This window comes from Nannobrachium achirus, assembly GCF_963921795.1.
Source record: "Nannobrachium achirus genome assembly, chromosome: 6".
Classification (NCBI taxonomy): domain Eukaryota; kingdom Metazoa; phylum Chordata; class Actinopteri; order Myctophiformes; family Myctophidae; genus Nannobrachium; species Nannobrachium achirus.
In genome coordinates this window covers 36,892,489-36,916,854 of record NC_137815.1, presented here as the reverse complement: position 1 = coordinate 36,916,854, position 24,366 = coordinate 36,892,489, and the positions used below count along the sequence as shown (strand labels likewise).

General features: G+C 46.1%; 1 protein-coding gene across 1 annotated transcript in view; it reads right to left on the bottom strand.

Moving 5' to 3' along the window:
- LOC308287859 (plexin-A1-like) overlaps positions 1 to 23,847 on the bottom strand; it is a gene marked incomplete at its 5' end in the record, with an annotated part of 234,475 nt that extends 210,628 nt beyond the window's left edge. Inside the window, one exon of the mRNA XM_080729172.1 lies at positions 22,666 to 23,847. Within this exon, the coding sequence (XP_080585298.1) occupies positions 22,666 to 23,847 (1,182 nt within the window). The remainder of the gene's footprint in view (positions 1 to 22,665) is intronic.
- Between the last annotated feature and the right edge of the window lie 519 nt (positions 23,848 to 24,366).

Genomic DNA, 24,366 nt, shown 5'->3' with positions numbered 1-24,366 from the left:
GAATCCACCTTGGAACTAAGGACAGAGTTAATTTAACAACTAACAATTCTCAACTGACTCTTAGTTCACCTGACACTAACATACCACAGGGAAACACACAGAAGACATAGGGTAATATTCTTTGACAAATTGGATTGGTTTTCCTTTAAGAAAGAGTACATGAATCTGCAGTGAGCTGTGAGTTGGGTTTAGACAGGGTTAATATGTAAGCTTAAGCTAGTGTTGTGCTCTGTGTGTTGGTGTGTGTGTGTGTGTGTGTGTGTGTGTGTGTGTGTGTGTGTGTGCGTGCGTGCGTGCGTGCGTGCGTGCGTGTAACTGCAGATATTCAAGGTCACAGTGAAACATGTGGCCTAGATACCATACATACAGTATGAGCCATGCCTTGCTCATACTGTATGTATGGTATCTAGGACCCCCCCCCCCCCCACACACACACACACACACACGTTTGAATTACTAACAAAAAAAGCTTCCTCAGCTTTTGTTAAGGATTCTGAGGACATCCTCCCAGAGACCAAAGCGCATGCACATGCTAACACATGCACATACGACGGTCTGGCCTCTAATACTAAAGAGCGTCTTTCCCGTTGTACTAGAGCAGCGGTCTTCAACAGGGGGTCCGGGACCCCTAGGGGGTCCTCAGAGTTAATACAGGGGGTCCTCCAAATCTTTGAGCTTTAGCCAAAAATAGCAGATCTACAAGCTCACAACGCCTCGCGCTGCAAGGCGTTGTGAGCTTGTAGATCGGCTATTTTCGGCAAAGAGGTTTTGTGTCGAGGAGGGAAAGAGCAGACTAAGTACAGAGTGATAACTCAAGTTGATTAAGTATCGACGGTTCAAGTGGTTAAATATCTGGAAACACATTGACATGAATCCAAAATACACTGATTGATTGTGCTGTCAAACGATGAAACTATATGGTATCTATGGGTTGTCCCTGCTTCATCTCTCTCTCGACTAAGGGGTCCTTGGCCTGAAAACGATCCCTGCACTAGACTAGAGGAAGTGAAGAGGTGTGTGTCGTGTCCCTGGCTTCTGGCCAAGGCGGTGGTTTCGCCCGGGGCGGGGCTGCCTTTGGCAGTTCACACACACCGCAGAAAAAAGAAAAAGAAAAAAGGTGAAATATTGTCGTTCATATGGCGCCAAACACGCATATACACACATTCCAGCCCACAATAACATTGACTGATTACAGACATGTGCGCTCATTGAGGGGCCAGCGGTTAAAGTAATCATTCCCTCTGTTGACGGCTGTTCATTAAGCGTCGTTGCGTCAGGAAACGTACGTGAGCGCGCTGCACACTGCTCTGACCTCAAGTTGAGTTATGTCAACACTGACCCCCCATTCATGGAAGCACAGAGAATCAACATTAACACAACGGAGGCTTATGCGTGCGAACATGAACGATGATGTTGATGACATCATTTGCCATTAATTGTGGCCTAACCGACGTGTCAGAAAAGCATGTTGCGGTGGCCACAAAAACATTAGTCGGTTTTCATGTGCGGCGCAGAAATGGGCCGTCGCTTGCATTATAAACAGCCTGCATGTTTTCACTGCGTGTGAAAACTAAACGCGGAACAGAAAACAGCGCTGGTGAAATAAAAGGGGAGGGGAAAATACAAAATGAGAGGAGAGGGACAAAATAGTGTGTGCCAGAGAGAGAGAGAGAGAGAGAGAGACCCCTCTCTTTTCCCCACCTGTCACATGTACCCAAAACAGGATTCGGCCTCTACATTTATCGCTGTCGGGGTGGAAACCTTGTATGTCCAAAACAGTTTCCTTTCAGGAAATGGTACGAAACAGTGAAAATAGCAGATCTACAAGCTCACAACGCGTAGATCGGCTTATTGTCACTACTTTAGCTTGATGCTCTTGTACGATTAAGTAGGGCATCACTCGCCGGAAAAACATCAAGAGTTTAAATATGGAGATACAAGGTTTCAGCCTGACAGAGACGTTTATAGTAAAGATGTGTTTGAGCGTTACGGGTACTCGTGGTGCATGAATGTATGTATGTTGAGCAGCAGTGCACACAATGACCTAATTCTGTGAAGGCAAACACATACATGCACACACAGAAGCGCAAACACGCCCACTGGAGTGAAAAAAAGCGCACATAAACGCTGTGTGCCACATTCCTTATATCAGCCAAAACACTTGGCATCTCAGCACAACCCTGCTATTCACTGAGACAGACAGCCAGACAGACAGACAGCCAGACAGACAGACAATACCGGTAGGTGAGTATGTGAAGGGACTAGTAAAGAAATGGAAAAAAGCTGTGAAGAGATCTGGTATCAAAATAATACAGGAATTTGCTGGCGGAGTCAGGTGCATTGCCAACCTGTGTGTGTGTGTGTGTGTGTATGTGTGTGTGTGTGTGTGTGTGTGTGTGTGTGTGTGTGTGTGTGTGTGTGTGTGTGTGTGTGTGTGTGTGTGTGTGTATGTGTGTGTGCGCGCGCACGTGTGTGTGTGAGAGTGTACATGCAAGCACGCACACACGCACGTGCAAGCACCTGGTCTCGAGTGAAGTGAAGGATTATGGGAGAGGCCCAACTCATAAATTACCCAGAAATCTCAGCGGGGCCTCCACGCTTATAGAGACATCGCCTGAGTCTCTTCAAGAATAAACAGAGCAAACACACACACTGTGAGTGTGTGTGTGTGTGTTTATTCTGATTTATGTAGCAACCTAGATTCCAAAATGTATATGATACATAAAGATGCCGGTTTCCAACATAAACCCTCAAGAGAGTGTGAGTGAGTGCATGCGTGCCGTGGGTGCGCGTGTGCGTGCGTGTTGTCAATAGGGATCGGACGATATGAAAATTTCATATCACGATTATTGTAACAAAAGAAAAATCGCGATTTACGATATTATCACGATAATCAAAATCCATTTATCCTGGGGCAGAACATTTGCCAAAAAATTGTCGATCTACAAGCTCACAGTTGCGACGCGCTGTGAGCTTTGAGATTTGTTAGAGAGTGAAAAAAAGACTGTATCAAGTACGTATATTAAAGTACCTTTTATCAATTATAGTGGGTTTAAGTTGTACCGGATATGCAGCTCAGCAAATAAAAGGTGAACTAATCCCAGTGCATGACGGAGGACGATATCACGATAAATCAAATCTCCACAATACGATTATCGTGAGTGTTTTTTATCACGATAAACGATATATCGCGCATCGTCCCATCCCTAGTTGTCAGTGTTGGTCAACATCACTGTCCTACGAGCTGCTTCAGGACCCTGCAATATGAGGCCTTGAACAACAAAGCAAAACATGGAAAACCTGCCTACGAGTCACACTGGGTCCCCTGCACACATACAGAATTCACCTAGAGCCCTGCGGGGCCTGACGTCCATGTCACAACACATTAAAAGCAACATAAAGCTTTGCTACACTGACAGGCCTTTGATGTGTAGGACTGACACAAGTCCTCAACAGAAACTACACGTCTACTGTAAACACAGTAGATGTGTGAAACTAAATAGTGCATTTTTAATATATATATATATATATATATATATATATATATATATATATATATATATATATATATATATATATATATATATATATATATGTATATAGCACCTTTATCCAATGCGCTTTACATTGTGCATTACATTCACCCATTCACACACACATTCATACACCGATGGTGGAGGAAACCATGCAAGGCACCAACCAGCTCATCGGGAACAACTAGGGGTTGAGTGTCTTGCCCAAGGACACTTCGACATGTTGACAGGAGGAGCCGGGATTTGAACTGCCGACCCACGGATCATTGGCCAACGGATCATTGGCTAACCTTCTCTACCTCCTGAGCTACAGCCGCCCCAACTACTACACATCTACTGTAAACAAAGATACCGTTGCATTTGGTCGAAAGTTCGAAACCTCATGCGTCCTAAACCGTTACTTTTCACAAGTCAAATTCAGAAATAGACCAAGATAGCCGTTCTACAAGCACAAACCGCCTCGCGATGAATGTGCTACGTTTTGAGCTCGTAGAACGTCTATTTCCGCTACTTTTGTGCGATACCGTAGTATGACAACGTAAGGCATTCATTTACGAGAAAACCGAAAAGGTTGAAACATGCTACTTGGAGATAAGAGGTTTCTGCTCGCCATGCCATGACATCAGACCACCACAGTAGATTCAGATATACGCCTATTGATCTATTGATCTGACATATTGAGCGATGCAATGGTGCAAAAGCCTACGATTGATTGGGTGGGTGGCCTGTTTTCTGTGTAATTGTTATTGTTGACACACGACACGATGGGACACATTCCAGCAGCCATTTAGGCAGTAAGAGTGTTTCATCATTTCAAGACAAGAGTGTTGCTTTCTTTGAAACCACCACTACACATGTGGACTGGGATCCATCAATAACATACAGTATATGAAAGGCACAGTGGTAAAATGATACTCGCTCGCGCACATACGCGCGCACACACACACACACACACACACACACACACACACACACACACACACACACACACACACACACACACACACACACACACACACACACACACACACACACACACACACACACACACACACACACACACAAATGTAATGGCAATCTAATTGCTTGGAAATGGTAGTAGAGTATATGAATGGTTGGCTCCTTCAAGATAACTAGAAACAGTAACTAACTTATAGCATTGAAATGAGCCTCTCAAACGGAGGTCGACATGCATGAGCAAAATCATTTTTTGCTCACAGGAACAAATCAGTTTGATCTGTGTTTGAACTCTGTCATTATAATATAACTCCTGTTATATTATAATGGACATAAGTTATAGCAAAACGTCTATAATATAACGTCAAGATAATTAATCGGTGATGAATCGCTCCAATATGCGTTCCACTTTTCGTCGCCGTCATCATTTTGCGAGAGAATGGGTTTTTCAAATTGCTGCCAGTGAGTAACAGGAGGAAAGATTGATCATGGCAAAAATGAGCAGTTCTGTAAAGACATCAATTTACTGTACATATCAACCCATCTCCCCATTAGGCTGGCTGGCTGGCAGGCACATGATTTTATAAGTGGGAGAATATCTGTGTCTAAATCCATCATAGTCTTATAGTATAGTATAGTATAGTATAGTATAGCATAGTATACTATAGTATAGTATAGTATAGTATAGCAGTGGTTCTCAACCTGTGGGTCGGGACCCCCAGGAGGGTCGCCAAAGTATTTTGGGGGGTCTCCAGATGTTTAGCTTAACGTGAAACACTTAACTCACTCAACAGTAAACTAACCAACATAAAGTTTAAGTTTATAGCATATTTCTAAAGTGACAATTTAAGGACTTTTTAATACCTCTGAAATGACAAATGAAACATCGGCCAAATTATAGATAGATACCTGTCAAATATTAGAGGCAGAAACTGTGAAAATAGCCGATCTACGTTGCGAGGCGTTGTGAGCATGTAGATTGGCTATTTTCACAATAGAACCGTGTTATACAAAAGTTAATGCCTCAACTCTTAGTGCTCGTCAGGGTGGGGTGGGGGGTCCCCAGTTAAAATATGATTAGTTTGGGGGTCACGGCCTGAAAAAGGTTGAGAACCACTGTAGTATAGTATAATGCATGCAACTTTATAAACTCTCGCTGTCACATGAAAAGTATGTGAGTACCAATGGCATAATTCATATAATGATTTTCTTACAAACTATTATTATCCTGCTTACATTTGATTATGTGCCAACGGGCCAAATGACTGTAATCAAAATGCATCAGCATACACCAGCATCTGTAAATTATTGATTATTGTTCTCAATGTAACTTTACGGTTTGTCATGTCTTGTAAAACAGAAAAACGCCCATAACTCAGGAATTCCTGCCACCCCCAAAACATCGTTTTGCAGAATGTAATGAATACCTATACTATCCCGCGGGGGAAATTCAGATATCGCAGCCCAACCCAGCTGCTTTTTTGTAGCAGATCTACAAGCTCACAACACTGTACACATGTCACGTTATGAGTGTGTAGATCTGCTATTTTCTGTCAAACCATTGGAAGTCAGGTTGTCCTGGTGGGGACATTGTCAGTCAAAGAACAACTATAAGTGTTGACAGTGGTATATATAAAGTAATTAAGTACACACAGAGTTTCACTACTGTAATGCTAGGAACTCACCAGGCGCACAAACAAGACTAAGATTCTTTCCCACTCCACGTTAATGAATGTCATTCTCAGCAGCCGTGCATGGACGCAAGATTTTTTTTTCATATGCCTTTTATTGTGACCTAAGGCTTGTGTGTGATTATTCTAGACAAACCTGGCTACAATGGTCAATGCATTTCAATGAGAATGCGAACGGACAAACTTTTATTTTCTGCTCAGAATTCTAAACAAATCTTGCGGGGCGTTCGTGCATGAGCAGTGAGAACGGCTGCATTCATTAACAGAAGCAGTTTCTGTTTGCTTATGCTTGCGCGACTGGTGGGTTCAGAACACACACACACACATACACACACACGCGCGTGCGCGCACACACGCACGTATGCATGCACCATAAAGCCAGTTCTACATTTCCTGCTTACTGTTGATGCCCTCTCTCTCTCAAACACGCACGCGCGCGCACACACACACACACACACACACACACACACACACACACACACACACACACACACACACACACACACACACACACACACACACACACACACACACACACACACACACACACACACACACACACACACACACACACACACACACACACAAACTCAATAAATTACACTGACAATTAGTATCATTAGTGTTGTGCTGGATGTGTGAGCTAAACACCTCACTATAGGACACTGAAAGGTCAGCGAGCCAGACGGATAGATGAGAGAGACAGAGGGAACGGTATTATAGATTATTATAGATGAGAAGGACAGAGGGAATGTAGCTGGCATGATGAGGACAGAGGGAATGTAGCTGGCATGATGAGAGGCAGACAAAGAAAGGACGCCAGGAGAAACAACAGGGAAAAACGAAAGACAAAAAAGCAAATGGAGAGACAGAGAACTTCATCCCTCCATCCTGAAGCCCACCCAACCCCCCCTGACCGCCATATTGATCCAGGATCACTTTCACTTGATAAAGAGATTACGGCTCTGTTGCCATAGGTACACGCACGCACGCACGCACGCACGCACGCACGCACACACATTGTATGGTATGGGGTCTCTTCAAAGGCAGGCTATTGTCATTTTAACAAATAGATGAGACACACAGTTGAGCATGGTGTGTGTGTGTGTGTGTGTGTGTGTGTGTGTGTGTGTGTGTGAGAGAGAGAGAGAGAAAGAAAGAGAGAGAGAGAGAGAGAGAAAGCTCTCCCACTCACTCACACACACGCGCGTGCATCACAGTGACTCCAATCTAAAGTCTGTTCGGTGTGAAAGTGAACACGTTTCTAATTCCATCCAGACCAAATCAAACATTACCCAAACCATGACCCATGATATCAATAACATCTAGAATGGCCCGCCCAATCAGCATCTCATGGCTCGACTCATTTAGTCTGTCAATTAACTCCGCTCATCAGCTGGGGTCTAATTACTTAAACGTATTTGCCGGCACATCCCTTTTGATTAAGACGTCTGAAATGGGACCGCATTCATTTATTTTTATATTTAAAGGACACAATTGAGTAGCCATGTTCATTATTTCATATTCATAGCACTGGATTTAATAAGGTTAGGACGTGGCCTCGGAGTCAATTCAACTTTGTCTTTTCTATAATTGCTCTGAAATGTAATGAACTTGTATTCATTTGAGCTCATATGGGCTCAAGATAATGTTAAAGTCTATAATATTTCATGTAACAATTGCACTGGCAGAAAAAAACCCTACATTCCAATGTTATTCCTTTCAGTGCTGGAATAATGTTTAACATCTGTCCCCAGACGACAAATAACATAGGTCTTAGGGAGTTGTAGGGCTCTAAACATGCATACACCTTTTGTTGGCAATGCATTTGCATTGCAAATCCTGGAATCAATAATAATAATAAAAAATCTTCTAGCATTTATTTTTTATTTTTTTTGCCAAAATAATATGGGCACTTCATGAAAATAAGTGTTCTGAGAACTTGAAGTTTGGTGTATGATGTGTTGTTTATAGCCTATTACACTATTACAAATCAATCCAGCCAGTCCAATTTGTGTCAATGTGTGTGTTTTTTTGTAAGGTGAGAGATTTACACCGCCAGAGTTTAAAGAATTTGTTTCAAACTAGAAAAGTGGACTCCTCTGAGCGGATATCTCCGCCAGGCTTTGTTGCCTTTTAGTCAGGGCCAGAGCCTTGTATACAGAGAGAGTCGCACCGTTCACTTCATGGGGCCAGGTCTTCTACATATAGTGCGACGATTCGTAAGGATCAAAGCGAGTTCAGGGGGCGGTCCCAAGGGAGCGCGCGCGCGGAGGGGGGTGGGTCACTAGGTCCTGCCCCCCCCCTTACCCATAGTTCTTAGGGAAGTCAGATGGTGGGACTCAGTCTTGTTGCATAGCACTGCTGCTTGCTACCATGCTGCAGTACACACACAAGTGCCACACTTGTTGCTTGCAGGTAGTTGTGCTGCTGCCCACCGCTTGGAGAGGGTGCCTAACTTGGCTGAGTATTTCTGTCTGTTTCTGCTATTTTTCTATCGCTCAATTCATGTATGTTCAATGACCATACATGAAGCTAGTTAACTTTTGTTTGTTAGGTTTCTTTAGAACTTGATTATATTGTGTGTTTCTCTAGATAGATATCCATTTACAGTGTTATATTGCTGTTAATGTACTGACCTATTATCTTGTTTATTATTGCGTTGTTGTATCTGCTTAGTGTAAGTCGCCTAAACTGTAAACTGTAAACTGTAAACTTAGCTGCCAAACTAAGAAGCGGTGTTCTTGGCCAGGTTGTATGGGAAGTTTGAGATTGTTATTCTGGTAATCGCTGAATTCTAAACTGCTGTTTCAAGGTTCAGATTTCTTGCTATCGTTGCTGGTGCCTAGCTGATTTCTGTACTTTCAGTTTGTTGCTAAAGCTATTTCAAGGTGTTACAGGCTTGCTAAAGTTGCTAAAGGTAAACTCAGTATCATAGAAGTTGGCTGTGGCTACGGGCTAAATGCTAACTTATTACGTGCCCTGGTGGGCCTTTACTGGGCTACCATGAGTTAAAGTAATCTCAGTCGTTGGGTTTGTCGATAACCATGTCAGTACTTTGCAACGGCGCGGGCCGTATCGGCTAGCGCGGAACAACAGGTTTAGTGTATAGTCAGCTAGGAGCTAGCTGGTGGCTATTGCTAGCCGGCTATTTCAGTAAGGATGCTGTTAGCTGGTAAATCAATGTGCTAGCCTTGTCAAGGCATATAGAGCGGCGGCCCGCGTGAAAACACAGCCCCGTAGCAGGTAATGAATCACGCTAGGAGGATTCAGTTTGTAGGTTGCACGAGGTGTCTGTAAACGACAGCGTTCACCTAGCTCCTGAGCTAGCCGAGTCACGTCAAGCGGTGGTTTACGGCATGACGTTCGGCAGCAAATACTAAGCGCTGCGTGTGGGAAATGTAGTTCTCTATCATGCCAAGCCTCGGCGTCGTGCTAGTAGCAAGCTTCGCCCGCAGCGTGCTTAATCTAGTAGTTAGTATGGGGCCTATATTGTTCTGCCTCGCCTCGGGTTGTGTGTATGTTTTCTCTATATTGTTCTGCCTCGCCTCGGGTTATGTGTATGTTTTCTCTTTTTGCACTGTCTGGCCGTCTTAACAGCTGCTGCTCATGAGGTGCTAGTTGCTATACCTTTAGCAGCTACTAAATGGTTCCTGTCGCTTCTTGGACCATAGTAGGGCTGCTGCCATTTACCGTGGCGTAGAAGCCCTCGCGGGAGGAACTATTAAAAACAGTAATCGTCTCTCTTTGAGAAGCCTATTAAGGATGTTTTCCGTGTGAGCTCCTGGGAGGAGGAAAACCCGCAGGCTATACAGTTTACGTGCGAAGTCTGCGAACTTGTTTTGCTTCCGCTAACACAGTCGTGCCTGTCTGTCCTGACGTAAACAGTTGAACTCGCTAGTGCATGCAGGGAATCGTAGTCTACTCTAAATGCTCGATAGACCACCCTCCCTCCCATCCAGCTAAACATTCTCTTTCAGTTTCAGCATCCATCAGCTGCAGCTTTTCCTCGCATCGTAGGCTTTTAGTTGATAAGTTCTAAGTTGTCAGCGGTACTGCTATACTAAATGCTATAAAAACCAGCAAGTTATTGTTTCTACTGCATGTCAAGCTGTTACCAGGGTGTTGAGTGTTTTCTGCTAACATGTTGTCATTACTGCTCCAGTATGGCAGCTCCAGGCTAAAGCGGCACAGGTCCAGCTAAATCACTTTCTTAACAGCGTCTCGCTGCGGTGGCTATAGGGTGTGCCAAATGTAGTTCTAAGAGCGGCCATTTCTTGGGTCAACACAGCTTTACACAGGTGTTTTGATTAGACTATAGCATTAGTTCTATGCAATCAAACAATTGAAACACCTGTGTTTTGACCCAAGAAATGGCCGCTAAGGACTACAATGACGTAGCCGCTGGCACACACTATAAGGGCGCGGCTAACACCAGGTCTACGTTTTAACTTCAGGTTCCTAACCTAACATTATGTTTATTTTTCAGGTTTCCTAACCCTAACATCAGGTCTATTTTTCAGCTTCGGGCTAAAGCCGACGCATAGCGACAGCTACAGCAGGTCGTCTTTGCAGCGTCGCACGGCAGTTGCGGGGTGTTTCTACTGCATGTTAAGCTGCTACCAGTGTTTCAGAAGTTAAAGGGGTTTAACTCAAATATTTGTTGCAAACTAAGGTTATAGTACTGGGTCACATAGCACACCGTATGTTCTAGTGGTGTTTCCGTAGCCGCTGCACTTGGCTTCAGTACTGTTTTCCTTCAGCTCATGCTAAAGCTAATACTTGCTGGTTGCTATTCATCCTGTCTATTATTCCAGCTTCAGGCCCACGGCTAGGACAGCAGGTTATCATGGCAGCTTTAGCTGCAGGTTCCACTAATCATGTCATGAAGGTTATGTTTCTAGCTTCGTCTAATGCTGTGTGCGGCTGGGAGTCCAGTCGGGAGTCGGTCGGCACCACGGAGGGTATCGCTGCGACGGCCACAGCTGCTTCCGCTGCTGCCTTGGGAAAGCCGGCCCGCCAGCCTCCTGATTTCCCGGCGGCCCGCGAGCCCACGACGGAGGCACGTAGGGCACAGGCTCATCTTCCGGGGGGAGCGGCACACCGACAACGCCGTCACGCCGCAAAGGAACGCCAGTTCTAGCGCCAACGGCGGGAGCCAGTTTTCTCGCCAGCGACGGCTGCCCTGGAAGCATGGCGGAGCCAGACTCTAGCAGGTAAATAGCAGCGCATTTGCTTGTTAAGTTCTGTCAGGGTGCAGTCGCTCTAAGCTGGGGAATTTACGCATATCGGTTGGGCCACGTTTTGGTATGGTTTGACTTTAAAAGTCAAGAGATGGGTTGTAGAGTTTATTATGTGTGCATCAGCAAACTCTGCAGCAGAACTAACTCACTTTTCCGTCCTGTATTTCCATGCTGAAACACCTGGCTGTCCGCCCGATGTCTGCCCCAACGACCCTCTGTTCCATGACGCATGCTGGTTCGCCGCGAGACTGAGGGAGCAGGGCCAGAGTGAAGGCGTCGCGCCATCCCTCTACACGCCGCATTCCCTGCGGAGCGGAGCAGTTTCGGCAGCGGTGCCCCGGGCGCGGAGCAGCTTCAGCGGCGGCGCTCCGGGCGCCCTCGGGCTCAGCCAGATGCCCTGAGGAGCCACACTCTAGCAGGTAAATAGCAACGCATTTGCTTGTTCGATTCTGTGAGCGTTCAGCCGCTCTCTAAGCTTGCTAATAACAGGCAACCATAGTTACTGGCAGCGTCTTACTTGTACTGAATGTTGGGCTTTAGCCGCTCTCTAGGCTTGCATAGCTTGCCTTTAAAGGTCAAGACGGGTATCTCGTGGAGATTATCATATGTGCAGCAGCAGACTCTGCAGCAGAGCGCTCCGTGGGCTGCGAAAAATTTCTCTGTGATCCTAAAAGTCAGCGTCCTTAGGTGTGGTTTCATTGTTATGGTCAGCTAAAGCTAAGATTGTAATTTCTGCGGCAAGCACATGCGGTCACCAAGGCCAGGCTTAAGATGCGACTAGCACATGGCCTCTGAAGATTGCAGCTCGCAGTTTAAGCAGGGAAGGTACACCAGTGTCAGTCGCAGAACTAACTCTCCCTTCTGTCCTTTCATGTCCATGCTGAACACCGGGCCGTCTGCCCGACGTCCTCGTCACACGACCCCCGGAGAGAGCTGCCAGATTTGCGGCCCGCCCCTCTTCACTCTGCATTCTCTCCGGATCGGAGCAGCCACACCACCAGCACTTCTGGTGCCCTCAGCTAACTCAAGATCCTGCACGCCAAGCTATCAAGCACACACAACACAGGACTGACCGAAGCGTAATGGTTCCAAGCTGGAGTTGGACGCGTTTCAGTTAACGCTTCTGCTGCTGATGTTAATAGTGCTGCAGGCACTATTAGCAGGGTTGTTCCATAGGGTTTTATTTGCTGCTTCTGTTGCGTTACTCGGGGCTCGCGCCCCTGATAGGTTGCGGGCCACGATAAATATTACGCTTTAATATTTCAACCATGCAAAAGCTAGGTGGTTGCTGGGGTGTTAGTTAGGTAGGATGTGAAGCTGTATGGCGCTGTAGTTATATGAATTAAAGGTTTCATCGCTGCTTCTGGTTCTGCTGTCTATATATATATACGTCCATGTTGCTGCTCCTGCTTTTCTCTAGGGTGTTTTAGTATGGCTTCAGTCAGATTGCAGTATATCGTTATAGTCAGCAGTACCACCTTCCTCACCGTTGGTTCGGTCTGCCAGCTGCTAACATTCTTAATTATTAAATTGCTTTAGCAGTACTTATAGCGTTTTGGCAAGCTGCCAATATCATTGCTTAGTATTTTGCCTTAGTAATATTCGCTCTGCCAGATGCTAAAATGCTAAATTATTATTTTTGCGTTAGCAGGAAAGGCAGTTCATAGTTGCCCCGCAGTAATGATAACTTAATCGCTAGAGTCACAGCAGAGCTGCCTTCCTCGCAGTTGGCTAGCACTGGCATGGGATTCTGAGATTTTGGCGTGCTTTGGGGGTTTGTAGTTTTGGGGGGTATCGGGCCAGGGCTCGCTGTAATTAGATTATGCCCTCGATGCTCATGGTAACATGAGGATCGTGGGTTCAGCGAGCCATGGCCCGAGGCAGAACCCCATGCCAAACCATGCTAACTTAGGCTATAGATTCTATGCTGTCTTATAGTAGAGCTAAGGTAGGCTGCCAATACTATGCGCTTAGATATAGGCTTAGATTCTATGCTGTCTCTATAGTAGGGTGCTCAATATGCCATGTTGTGTGATGCTTGCTTTCTGCTTCATTCTGGTCAATAAAGTATATCTTAACCCAAGTGATCGTCTCCTGAAATAGTGCGACGATTCGTAAGGATCAAAGCGAGTTCAGGGGGCGGTCCCAAGGGAGCGCGCGCGGAGGGGGGTGGGTCACTAGGTCCTGCCCCCCCCCTTACCCATAGTTCTTAGGGAAGTCAGATGGTGGGACTCAGTCTTGTTGCATAGCACTGCCCCGCCACCACCCCAGCGCCACCTTCAGGTTCTGCCTTAGATCCCCCTCGGGGGGTATCGGGCCAGGGCTCGCTGTAATTAGATTATGCCCTCGATGCTCATGGTAACATGAGGATCGTGGGTTCAGCGAGCCATGGCCCGAGGCAGAACCCCATGCCAAACCATGCTAACTTAGGCTATAGATTCTATGCTGTCTTATAGTAGAGCTAAGGTAGGCTGCCAATACTATGCGCTTAGATATAGGCTTAGATTCTATGCTGTCTCTATAGTAGGGTGCTCAATATGCCATGTTGTGTGATGCTTGCTTTCTGCTTCATTCTGGTCAATAAAGTATATCTTAACCCAAGTGATCGTCTCCTGAAACACATTTATTGGCGAATAGTGACAAAGCGTGAACCAGAAGTTTACAGAATGCATTGAAGTCTATGAGGGAAAAGTTACATTTCGAGTTACATGGACCACGTGACCGGCGCTGTTTCTGACCCCGCATTGTCCGAACTCTCTATAAAAGGCTCTGGTCAGGGCTAGTGTGTACATCATGGGTTGCAAAGTTTGACGCACAGACGGACACCGGACACAGACAAACAGACAGACGGGGGTGATGTGCAGATATTCATCTCGGTCTGGCGGGGATAACAAATCAGGTGTCCCACCCTGATATATGAATAACAATGTTACCAATCAGTAGAACACATTGTGCTCCATTCCATCTAATTAACAGAGGATGAGGCCTACAGAGTACATTCTTATCAGGTAGGACTCTGAGGTAAAGTGATTGACTGTGTGAGCATCTGCAGGCCTAGTGGTCAGACCCCAGAGGACTGACCACAACAGATGCTACAGTATTTAACTGATAACCATGCTAATCTCAACTGCTCTCTCCGACCCAAGAGATTTGTCCAAATACACACGCACGCACGCACGCACGCAGTAATGGAGCTACTAAAAGGGCTTGCAGCTGACAAGGTAACCCAGATACATATGTGAGTGTGGGTTGAATATGAGTGTACTACATATCGTCGTTGTCGGGTGGAAACCTCGTATCTCCAAGTTTCAAATGTGTACGTTCTTTCGCAAAGTAAAGCCCTGCTTCATCATACAAGGCCGTCGCAAAAAAGCATTGAAAACAGCAGATCGGTTTTCACCCGACAACGACAATATGAGTGTGTGTCGAAGCACCGACTTATCCACACATTTAAGTTGTCAATTCAAACTTAACCTCCATCTCAGAGTAAACATGAGACCGTGAACTCTGACACTGCATTTCTTAGCGGTGAAGCAACAGCTGGCCTCCGGAACTCAGAACAAAAAAGAATAAACCACCAAATACTTGCATATTGACATTGTCAGTGAAATTAACACTTGAATGCTGAGGCTGAATAAGTTAAAAAAAATCCCTCGATGATTGATTACAGAGAATTCTGCCACTGATTGATGCCCTGGCCATTGACAATGAGATCCAATTCAGCGGTCCCCAAAAAAGGTTCATCCGCCCCGCAGCCCATCTGCTGAATGGGAGAAGGCAGGGGAGTGTGACACTGTGACTGGTCTTTGGGGCTTAGCTTGGGTCTGACTGACGTGCGCGCCAGATAGCGACACTGCAGTCTCCGGACTGTGGGCTGATCATGTGTGGGAGGTTGGAGGGGGAGGGGGGGGGGGGGGGGGTGTTCAGACGCTGCACAAACATACCATCCATCGCACACGCATGAAGGGTCAACAGGAGCACTCAGTACGGATGGCTATTATTTCACTCCCAGACTCTCACACGCACACTTACACACAAATAAAATAACACTTTGGTGTTGAGCTATGAACCACCAATACGCACACACACACACACACACACACACACACACACACACACACACACACACACACACACACACACACACACACACACACACACACACACACACACACACACACACACACACACACACACACACACACACACACACACACACACACACACACACACACACACACACACACACGTGCACCAGTGGTGTAAAGTAACCAAGTACATTTACTTAAGTACTGTACCCGAGTACACATTTGATGTATTTGTACTTTACTTGAGTATTTCAGATTTCTGGAACTTTTACTTTTACTTACTCCACTACATCTCAGAGGCTAATAGTGTACTTTTACTCCGCTACAATTATTTGAAAACGCAGATATAAATTATAATATTATAAAACATGCATTAACCACTGTAGCCCTATTTTATACCAAGGCTATTTGAAAATAGCCAATCTACAAACTTGTTGTGAGCTTGTAGGTCGGAGATTTTCAAACAACTTGTACTTTTGGTACTTTAAGTATATTTCGATACCAACACTTTCATACTTTTACTCAAGTAGATTTTGAATTCCGGACTTTTACTTGTAACAGAGTATTTCTGTATTGCAGTATTGATACTTTTACTTAAGTAAAACATTTTTTCCACCACTGCCGTGCACACACACATACACACGACCAGGGGTGTCGCACCAAATTCTGGGCCCTGGGTACAAGGATTCACTGCGGGCCCCCCATGAATGTTCTTCATATGGGGAGGGGGTTTAACCCATTTAGACTGGGAACACATTATTTGGTGCTTTAACTATTGAAAAATAGCAGATATACAAGCTCACTGCAGCGCGGCACAAGCCTGTAGCTGCTATTTTTGAAAAATCTTGAAAAATTGCGCAAGTCTTTGAAAAACCTTTTGAAAAACCTATGTTTCTGTGTCAATGGTGCTCAAACTTTTTCATGTGAAGGACCCCCAAAATGATATGTATTTGGCCACGGACACCCATCTCAAAATATTTAGTTCCAGGGACCCCCCCCCCCAGAAGCAAAATTTTAGTTACAAATGTTCGCTTAAAATGTACATTATATTCAAAGATTTGCACACATTTTCACGACTTTTCAAAAATAGCAGATCTACAAGTTCGCAGCGCGGCACTCGGTGCAGCGCTGTGAGCTTGTAGATCTGCTATTTTTCAATAGCTGTAGTCTAAAATAAATAAGGCCCTTCCACCTTGGGCCCTAGTAACTCCTAGTCCCACTTTTCCCCCCTTGTGACGCCCATGCGCATGAGCAGCCAGCCATGCAGCCAGGCCCAGCGCTGACATGACAGAGAGGCAGGTTGTGGATGACAGAGAGGCAGGTTGTGGGGAGCACAGAGCAGCAGCCAGGTGAATGACACTGATATTATTTGTGCCGGAGCCTGCTGCTCCATCAACCTCTCCTCTCCTCCGTCTCTGCCTTTTCTTTCATCTGCTCTTTTCTCCCGCTGTTCTTGGCAAGACGCGGCCAAAACATTTCTGGGGATATCACTCACTCTCTCTCTCGCACACTCCTCCACGTTCTCTCTCTCTCTCTCTCTGTGTCTCTCTCTCTCTCTACTTGGCGCTAGGGATGGGACGATACGTGATATTATCGTTTATCGTGATAAAAAACACTCGCGATAATCGTATTGTGGACATTTGATTTATCGTGATATCGTCCTCCGTCATGCACTGGGATCAATTCACCTTTTTTTTGCCGAGCTGCACATCTGGTACCACTTAAACCCCCTATAATTGCTAAAAGGTACTTACACGTCCTTGATAGTCTTTTTTTCACTCTCAATCAAATGTCTTTGCCAAAAAATTGCCGAGCTACAAGCTCACAACGCGTCGCTTTGCGACGCGTTGTGAGCTTGTAGATCAGCTATTTTTTGGCAGATGTTCCGCCCCAGGATAATGGATTTTGATTATCACGATAATATCGTAAATGGCGATTTCTTTTGTCACAATAATCGCGATATGAAACTTTCATATCGCCCCATCCCTACTTAGCGCTCACCGGCAGCAATGGGCTCACTCTCTCTCTCTCTCCGTCCATTATGCCTTCTGCCCTTCATCTCTATTTTCACTAGCTCTTCACTCGCTCCATTTCCCTCTTTATCTTAGTCATCTTTCCTCTCTTCTTCTCTCACACGCAGTCCGTTCATCCCCTGCTTTTTTTTTCTTTTTTTTGCCTTTTCCCTCCATTGCATGCCGTTTGTCCAGTCCAGCCTGGCTTTCTCCATCAGGCTTCTACCTCACGATCTGCTCACTGCCATCTGTCTTTCTGTCTCTCTCCTTCTTTTTCTGTCCCTTTTATCTCGCTTCAATCACGTCTCTCTCGCTCTCTCTCTCTCCCTTCGCTCTCTTTCTCCTTCACTTTTATTCTTCCCTCTAACCCTCCCTCTCTTCCATGTTGTCTCCTGCACCTTACCTCATCTAGTCTAGTGGACACCTTCTCTAATTTTTTTTTAACACTCCTCTTATTTCTACTCACGATTATTTTTCTTGTTCTTTTTCATTCCATTACGATCCAGCGTCATCATCTCGTGTATATTGCATTGAGGTTGTTTTGCAGAAAATGCCACATTAACGTTGTGTTGCTCGTAACCTGAGTGAATGACGATTAAACCGTGTTGATTCTTGCGTCTGTGTTACAAACACATGCCTCCTCCCTGTCAACATGTATTCTCTTTCTATTGTTAAATCAATTTTGGAAACTGTAATCCTATGTTTTTAGATTCTAAATATTTTAATTTTACTCTTCAAAAAGGGTAGGCATTATAAGCCTTATGGCTTCAGCCTATTCCTTTTCGGTGCCACTATGTATTAGTAGATTTACCTAAATGATTGTATTATTTTAAATGGACCGAAATAAAGATTTACTACTACTACTACTTTCATTGTGTCTCTGGCGCTCTCCCGTTCGCCAGGGGTGTTGCACCAAATTATGGGCCCTGCAGGTGCTTTAACTATTGAAAAATCAAACCTCGGTTCGAAGTGGAGCGGTGAATTTGAGCAGCTGTACCCTATGTGAGTGAGTGAGTGTAAACTGTGCCTGTGAGTGAGTGGTGATTGTGCCTGGCCTGCACAAAACAGCGCCCCTCCTTTAACTAGTGTGTTGTGTGTGGCCACTCAAGGTATTGCCAGGCTACGGACACGGCCACCCAGCCAGCCACCCACCCACCCACATACCCACGGACATACCTGTCTATTGGGAGCGCTTTCACCGCTCCAAAAATAGCAGATATACAAGCTCACAGGCTGCGAGCTTGTATATCTGCTATTTTTTCTTTAAATCATGAAAATGTGTGCAAGTCTATATTTCCAATCCTTCTAGTTTTTTTTTTGAAAAAACCTGTTTCTATGTCAGTGGTGCTCAAACCTTTTCATGTGAAGGACCCCCAAAATGATATGTATTTGGCCACGGACCCCCATCTCAAAATATTTAGTTCCAGGGACCCCCTCAGAAGCTAAATTTGAGTTACAAATGTTCGCTTAAAGAAAATACATATATTCAAAGATTTGCACACATTTTCACGACTTTTCAAAAATAGCAGATCTACAAGCTCGCAGCGCGGCACCAAGCTTGTATATCTGCTATTTTTCAATAGCTAAAGTATAAAATAACTAGGGCCCCTCCACCTTGGGCCCTAGTAACTCAGTCCCACTTTTCCCCCCCTTGTGACGCCCCTGCTCCCTGCTCTCCATGCTTTCTCAACACCTTGCTTTCAGCTCTCCCTCTCCATCCCACCTCAGCTACTCTGCTCAACACAGCTACTTTTGTGTCTCTCTCTCTCTGGAAATAGTCTTTATTGATCCACTCTCAACCCGGGTAGAAGGTCAGAGGTTCACTAATAAAGCTCAGGGATGACAACACACACACACACACACACACACACACACACACACACACACACACACACACACACACACACACACACACACACACACACACACACACACACACACACACACACACACACACACACACACACACACACACGGGCAGAGAACAAACAAACTGTAACCGCTGAGGTTATGAATGGTGTGATGGTGTGTGTGCGTGTCGTCGTCGTCGTGTGCACACATGTGTGTGTGTGTGTGCCTTGAGCAAATATAGCTTCATCCTGCAGTTGCTTGTAACATGCAGAATGTTGTATTTATCCAGCCACTGACTATGACACTAGGGATGGGACGATAAGCGATATTATCGTTTATCGTGATAAAACACACTCACGATAATCGTATTGTGGAGATTTAATTCATCGCGATATCGTCCTCCGTCGTGCACTTGGATTAATTCACCTTTTATATGCCGAGCTGCATATCCGGTACCATTAAACCCTCTATTGTGAAAATGTACTTGTAATATACGTACTCGATACAGTCTTTTTTTCACTCTCTACCAAATCTCTTTGCCAAAAAATAGCCGATCTACAAGCTCACAACGCTTGTAGATCTGCTATTTTTTTTGGCAAATGTTCCACCACAGGATAATGGATGTTGGGGATATATTGATTATCGCGATAATATCGTAAATCGCGGATTTCTTTGGTCACAATAATCGTGATATGAAATGTTCATATCGTCCCATCCCTAACTGACCAACGCACGCACGCACGCACAGAGCTGACAGAGTGCTTGGCTCCATCCATCATGTTAGACTGTGTCTAGCAGCTGTCCAGGTCATCATGCCCCCCAACCCCCCCCCCCCCCCACCCCCACGTCTTGCCATCTCAGCCACTCTGTCAACCTCCCGTTATTCAACACGCACGTCAAAGACGCTTCCCCACTTTGCAGCTCAATCACACTCATCGCTGACACATATTCTTACAGAGTATATTCTGATTAACTATGAAACTATGCACACATCCACTCCATACAAGACATACTCTCTACTAGCCCAGTGATTGAGACTTTCCAGATTCAAGGAACCCCCAGTTTGATACGCATTTAGGCCACGGACACCCCATTTGTTACCACTTTTTATCTAATTGGGACCCCAATCTACACTGTAAAATCGTCAGTGTTCATTTAAGGGTCTGTTTCGTCCTATTTACACTCTCGAATTGGAAACCCTATTGATTCAGACCCTTAGGGGTTCTAGGGAACCAGTGCTCCAGTCTATATTGTCTAGTCCAGGGGTCTTCAACAGGGGGTCCGGGACTCCTAGGGGGTCCTCAGAGTTACTGCAGGGGGGGCGCCAAATTCTTGTGTGATAGGATCATTATTTTAAATGAACAATTGAACCCTCGCATCCCTATACTCTGAGAACTTCTGCGCTTTCGCGCTGCGAGGCGTTGAGAGCTTGTAGATCGGCTATTTGGTGTATCGGTAAAAAAGAGCAGAACAAGTAAAGAGTGAAAGGTCAAGTTTACTAAGTATCGACGATATATGATTTTAAGTGTCAAGTGTCAAGTCTATGAATCCATCTAAATTGATAAGAATCTCCATCACACGTTTATACAATATGTAGAGGGGGTCCCTGCTTCATCTCTCTCTGCTAAGGGGTCCTTGGCCTGAAAACGTTGAAGACCCCTGATCTAGTCCAATTATGTATTATCTGTTGAGACATATCAATTCAACAGCTTCTTCAGGCTGATCTCTGAGCACACGACTGTGCTTGTAGATGTTTGGGCTCTCCTTAGAATACGGAGGCTGGGGTTCAAGTAGTTAAGCTCATACGCGTTTATGTGTGCTAATAATACGGATGGTTCTCACAGTATGAAATAAAAAGCTTACGAGGCTCTCATCTGAGGTCAGATTTAGAGGCGTCTCCGCCCATTGACTGGGGTTAAGGTTGGCGCGCGGGGGCGCTGACTCCAGGTCAGTGTGAAGAGCCAACGTGGCAACCGACATTAACCCCAGGCCGACCCCCGGGGTCACCGCGGGACCACGGGGGTCAGCCAATCAGCTCAGCCCTGAGGCAATTACATCATCAGCCGATGACAGTTTAGGTGGGAGCTGTGGCAACAACAACGAAGTTTGTAAAAGCCTCTGTAAGCACACACGCACGGCGTGCGTGTACACACACACACACACACTCATGTGGGTGCTGACTCCAGGAGTCCTGAGGCATCTGTGTTCTGCTTGCACGGTCCATAATCAGTCCCTGTGAGTGTGTGTGTATGTGTGTGTGTGTGTGTGTGTGTGTGTGTGTGTGTGTGTGTGTGTGTGTGTGTGTGTGTGTGTGTGTGCGCGTGTGTATGCACAAGCAAACACAGCCATTGAGATTGCTCACACTGACGTTTATGGTTTAAATGTGACCACAGAATGCAGGTGCTGCGTGACTCCAACCCTCTCTCCAGGTTGTTCCATCATAATCATGATGGTCCCGGGTGGGAAATAGACCATCTACTTGTAGATCGTCTATTGTTGGCATGGGACACTATTGTACTGCTAAGAATAAAGCAGGCTTATGTTTATGCATGCACTGCACTGTTTGCCCTTTACCAGTACCAGACATTACATTATACACATTACCAGCAACTGGACAAACTGTCTGATTCACCACATAACCCTGTATTATACTTTGTTGTACAATGGTGTCATATTAAAATTGTCTATTTTTATCATTTTATTTCATTTAGATTTGTGTTACTTGATGCCCTTTGTTCCCGCCTTCTCTTTCTATAACCAGAATTGCTGCTGCCCCTCAGGGAAGAATAATGGCCATCTTATCTTATAACTTTAAATAGGTCTTCTAATAAACCTGAAGCCTGGGGAGTTCAATCCGGACAACATTGCACGTGCGTGCGTGCGTGCGTGCGTGCGTGCGTGACATTTCACAAATCCCAAAGACTTGGGCTAATGATGCCCCTGGTCTGTGTGAACCACAGGGAGGTTCTAGGGAGAAAGTGAGATAGATGGATGGATAGGGGTGAGGGGGTTAAGGGTCCCGATCACAAGAAGGTAGAGTATAGGATGTGCACGGTTTCAAAATAAAACTCCTTGGACATCAGTAGGCTTTTAATATGACTACGAATCCATTTGGACATCTACCTGTGTGTGCAGGACTAAATGGATTACCAGACCTTTTCAGAACTAATGTATTTTATATGATCACATCAGCGACTTGTTTTAAAAAATGTGTGTCAAACAACTTGGGAAGAGTTGGTAAAGACAATAAAACAGGACTAAAGACTTCCATGAGAGAAGGCCTGACTTACCGAGTTGATGCAGGCCAGCTCTTTGTTCAGCAGCCACGGTAAGGACAGCTTCCCGTCTCCCTTGTAACATGACTGGATCCTCTCCTTGATCTTCTCCTTGATCTTTCTCAAGGTGAAGAGGCACAGGGCCGACTCTTTGGGAGGCTTCGACCGGTTCTTCTGGCCTTGGGAGAACACAGTGAAGAGGATGTCTTCCTTCTCAGAGACCCCCAGGGATTTGGCCAGCTCTCGGCCAGGTCGGGCCAGGTAGGCGTCCTGGACCAGCCGATACTCCACGCCGTCCTTGGTGCAGCCGATGGGGAACTCGACGTAAGAGTAAAACTTGGGGTCGTCGACGCACAGGCGGACAATCTTGGAGGTGAAGAACTGCTCTCCGCTGGCGTCGGGGGATGTGAGTTGAGTGTCCAGTTGCATGGTCAGGTAGTAGACAAACTGCTCGCTGGCGAAGCTGTAGACGTAGTAGATGTCAAATGCAGGGAACTTGGACAAGGTGTCCGAGGGGATCTTGAGCTGAGAGGAGACAAACTCGTCCTGGTAGACAAAGCTGAACATGTCGGCGTTCTCCTCATTCTCCATCAGCTTGCGGCTGGAGAGCGTGGGGAAGTATTCCGACTTGCCGTCGATGGGGGTGCCGATGAAGAGCTTGCTGGTGGCGCCGTAGGGGGGGCTGATGATGACCCCGGACATGGTTCCTGACTCGGCCACGCTGGACAGGTAGTGCTCCTTGCGGTGGTGGGGCTCCCCCAGCTTGAAGAGGTCGTCCAGGCGGAGGAACTGGCAGATACCCTGGGAGGTGCTACCGCAGGCGATGAGGCGGTTCTGAGTGTAGTCGATGAGGAGGAGCTTGTTGACGTTGGGCGCTTGGGCCAGATCATGCGGGCAGGACTGGACGCTGGGCGGCGGGTAGCACTTCTCGTTGTCCACCACAGGGCCGGTCATGTGGCTCCGCAGCTTGGTCAGGTTGCTGGACAGCTTGAAGATCCAGTTGACGGAGCCCACATAGACCTCCCCGGTTTTGTTGTGGATGGCCAGGTGAGTCAGACCCCAGTCGACGGGGGCAAATTGTTTGAAGGGCTGGGTCTGACCTCCCGAGAGAGAGAAGTCTGTGAGCAGCAGCAGTCCCAAACTGAGGAGCAGGCACCCCGAGCCAGGGGAGGCCCCCGGCCGAGCTAGGGGACACATATCTGGGGCCGGCTGGAGGCAAGGTTGCAGGGGGTGGGGGAGGAGGAGGTGGAGGAGGAGAGGCTCTGGCACCAAAGTCCAGAGTCAGGGTTGTCTGTCTTTTCTGCTATATTTCCTGGGAACAAGGTTGGATGGCGGGAGAGAGGGAGGGAAGAAAGGAAAGGCAGGCTGCTATTGATCCACTGTCCTTTTCTCTGCGTTGCGAGCTGTCAACTACAGCATCATCTGTAGAGGCACGGGGTTGGGAGCCCTGCAAGGCAAAAAGAAAAAAACACATCATGAGTTACCAAGGAACATTTCCTATTGATTATGCATCAGGCAGGCAGAGAGGCCTAAAAGGCTCTCTGCAGCCAAAATTAGAAAAGGAAAAAAAAAATGTTGAGTTGACATTCACACCAGCGATAAATAAATGATATCACGTCAAGTCTGAAGGGCAAATGCGTGTCGGCATTTAATTATGAAGGGAGATAGCATGGGAGGCAGAGGCTGATTATGAGAGGCTCTGTACACATAATGTGA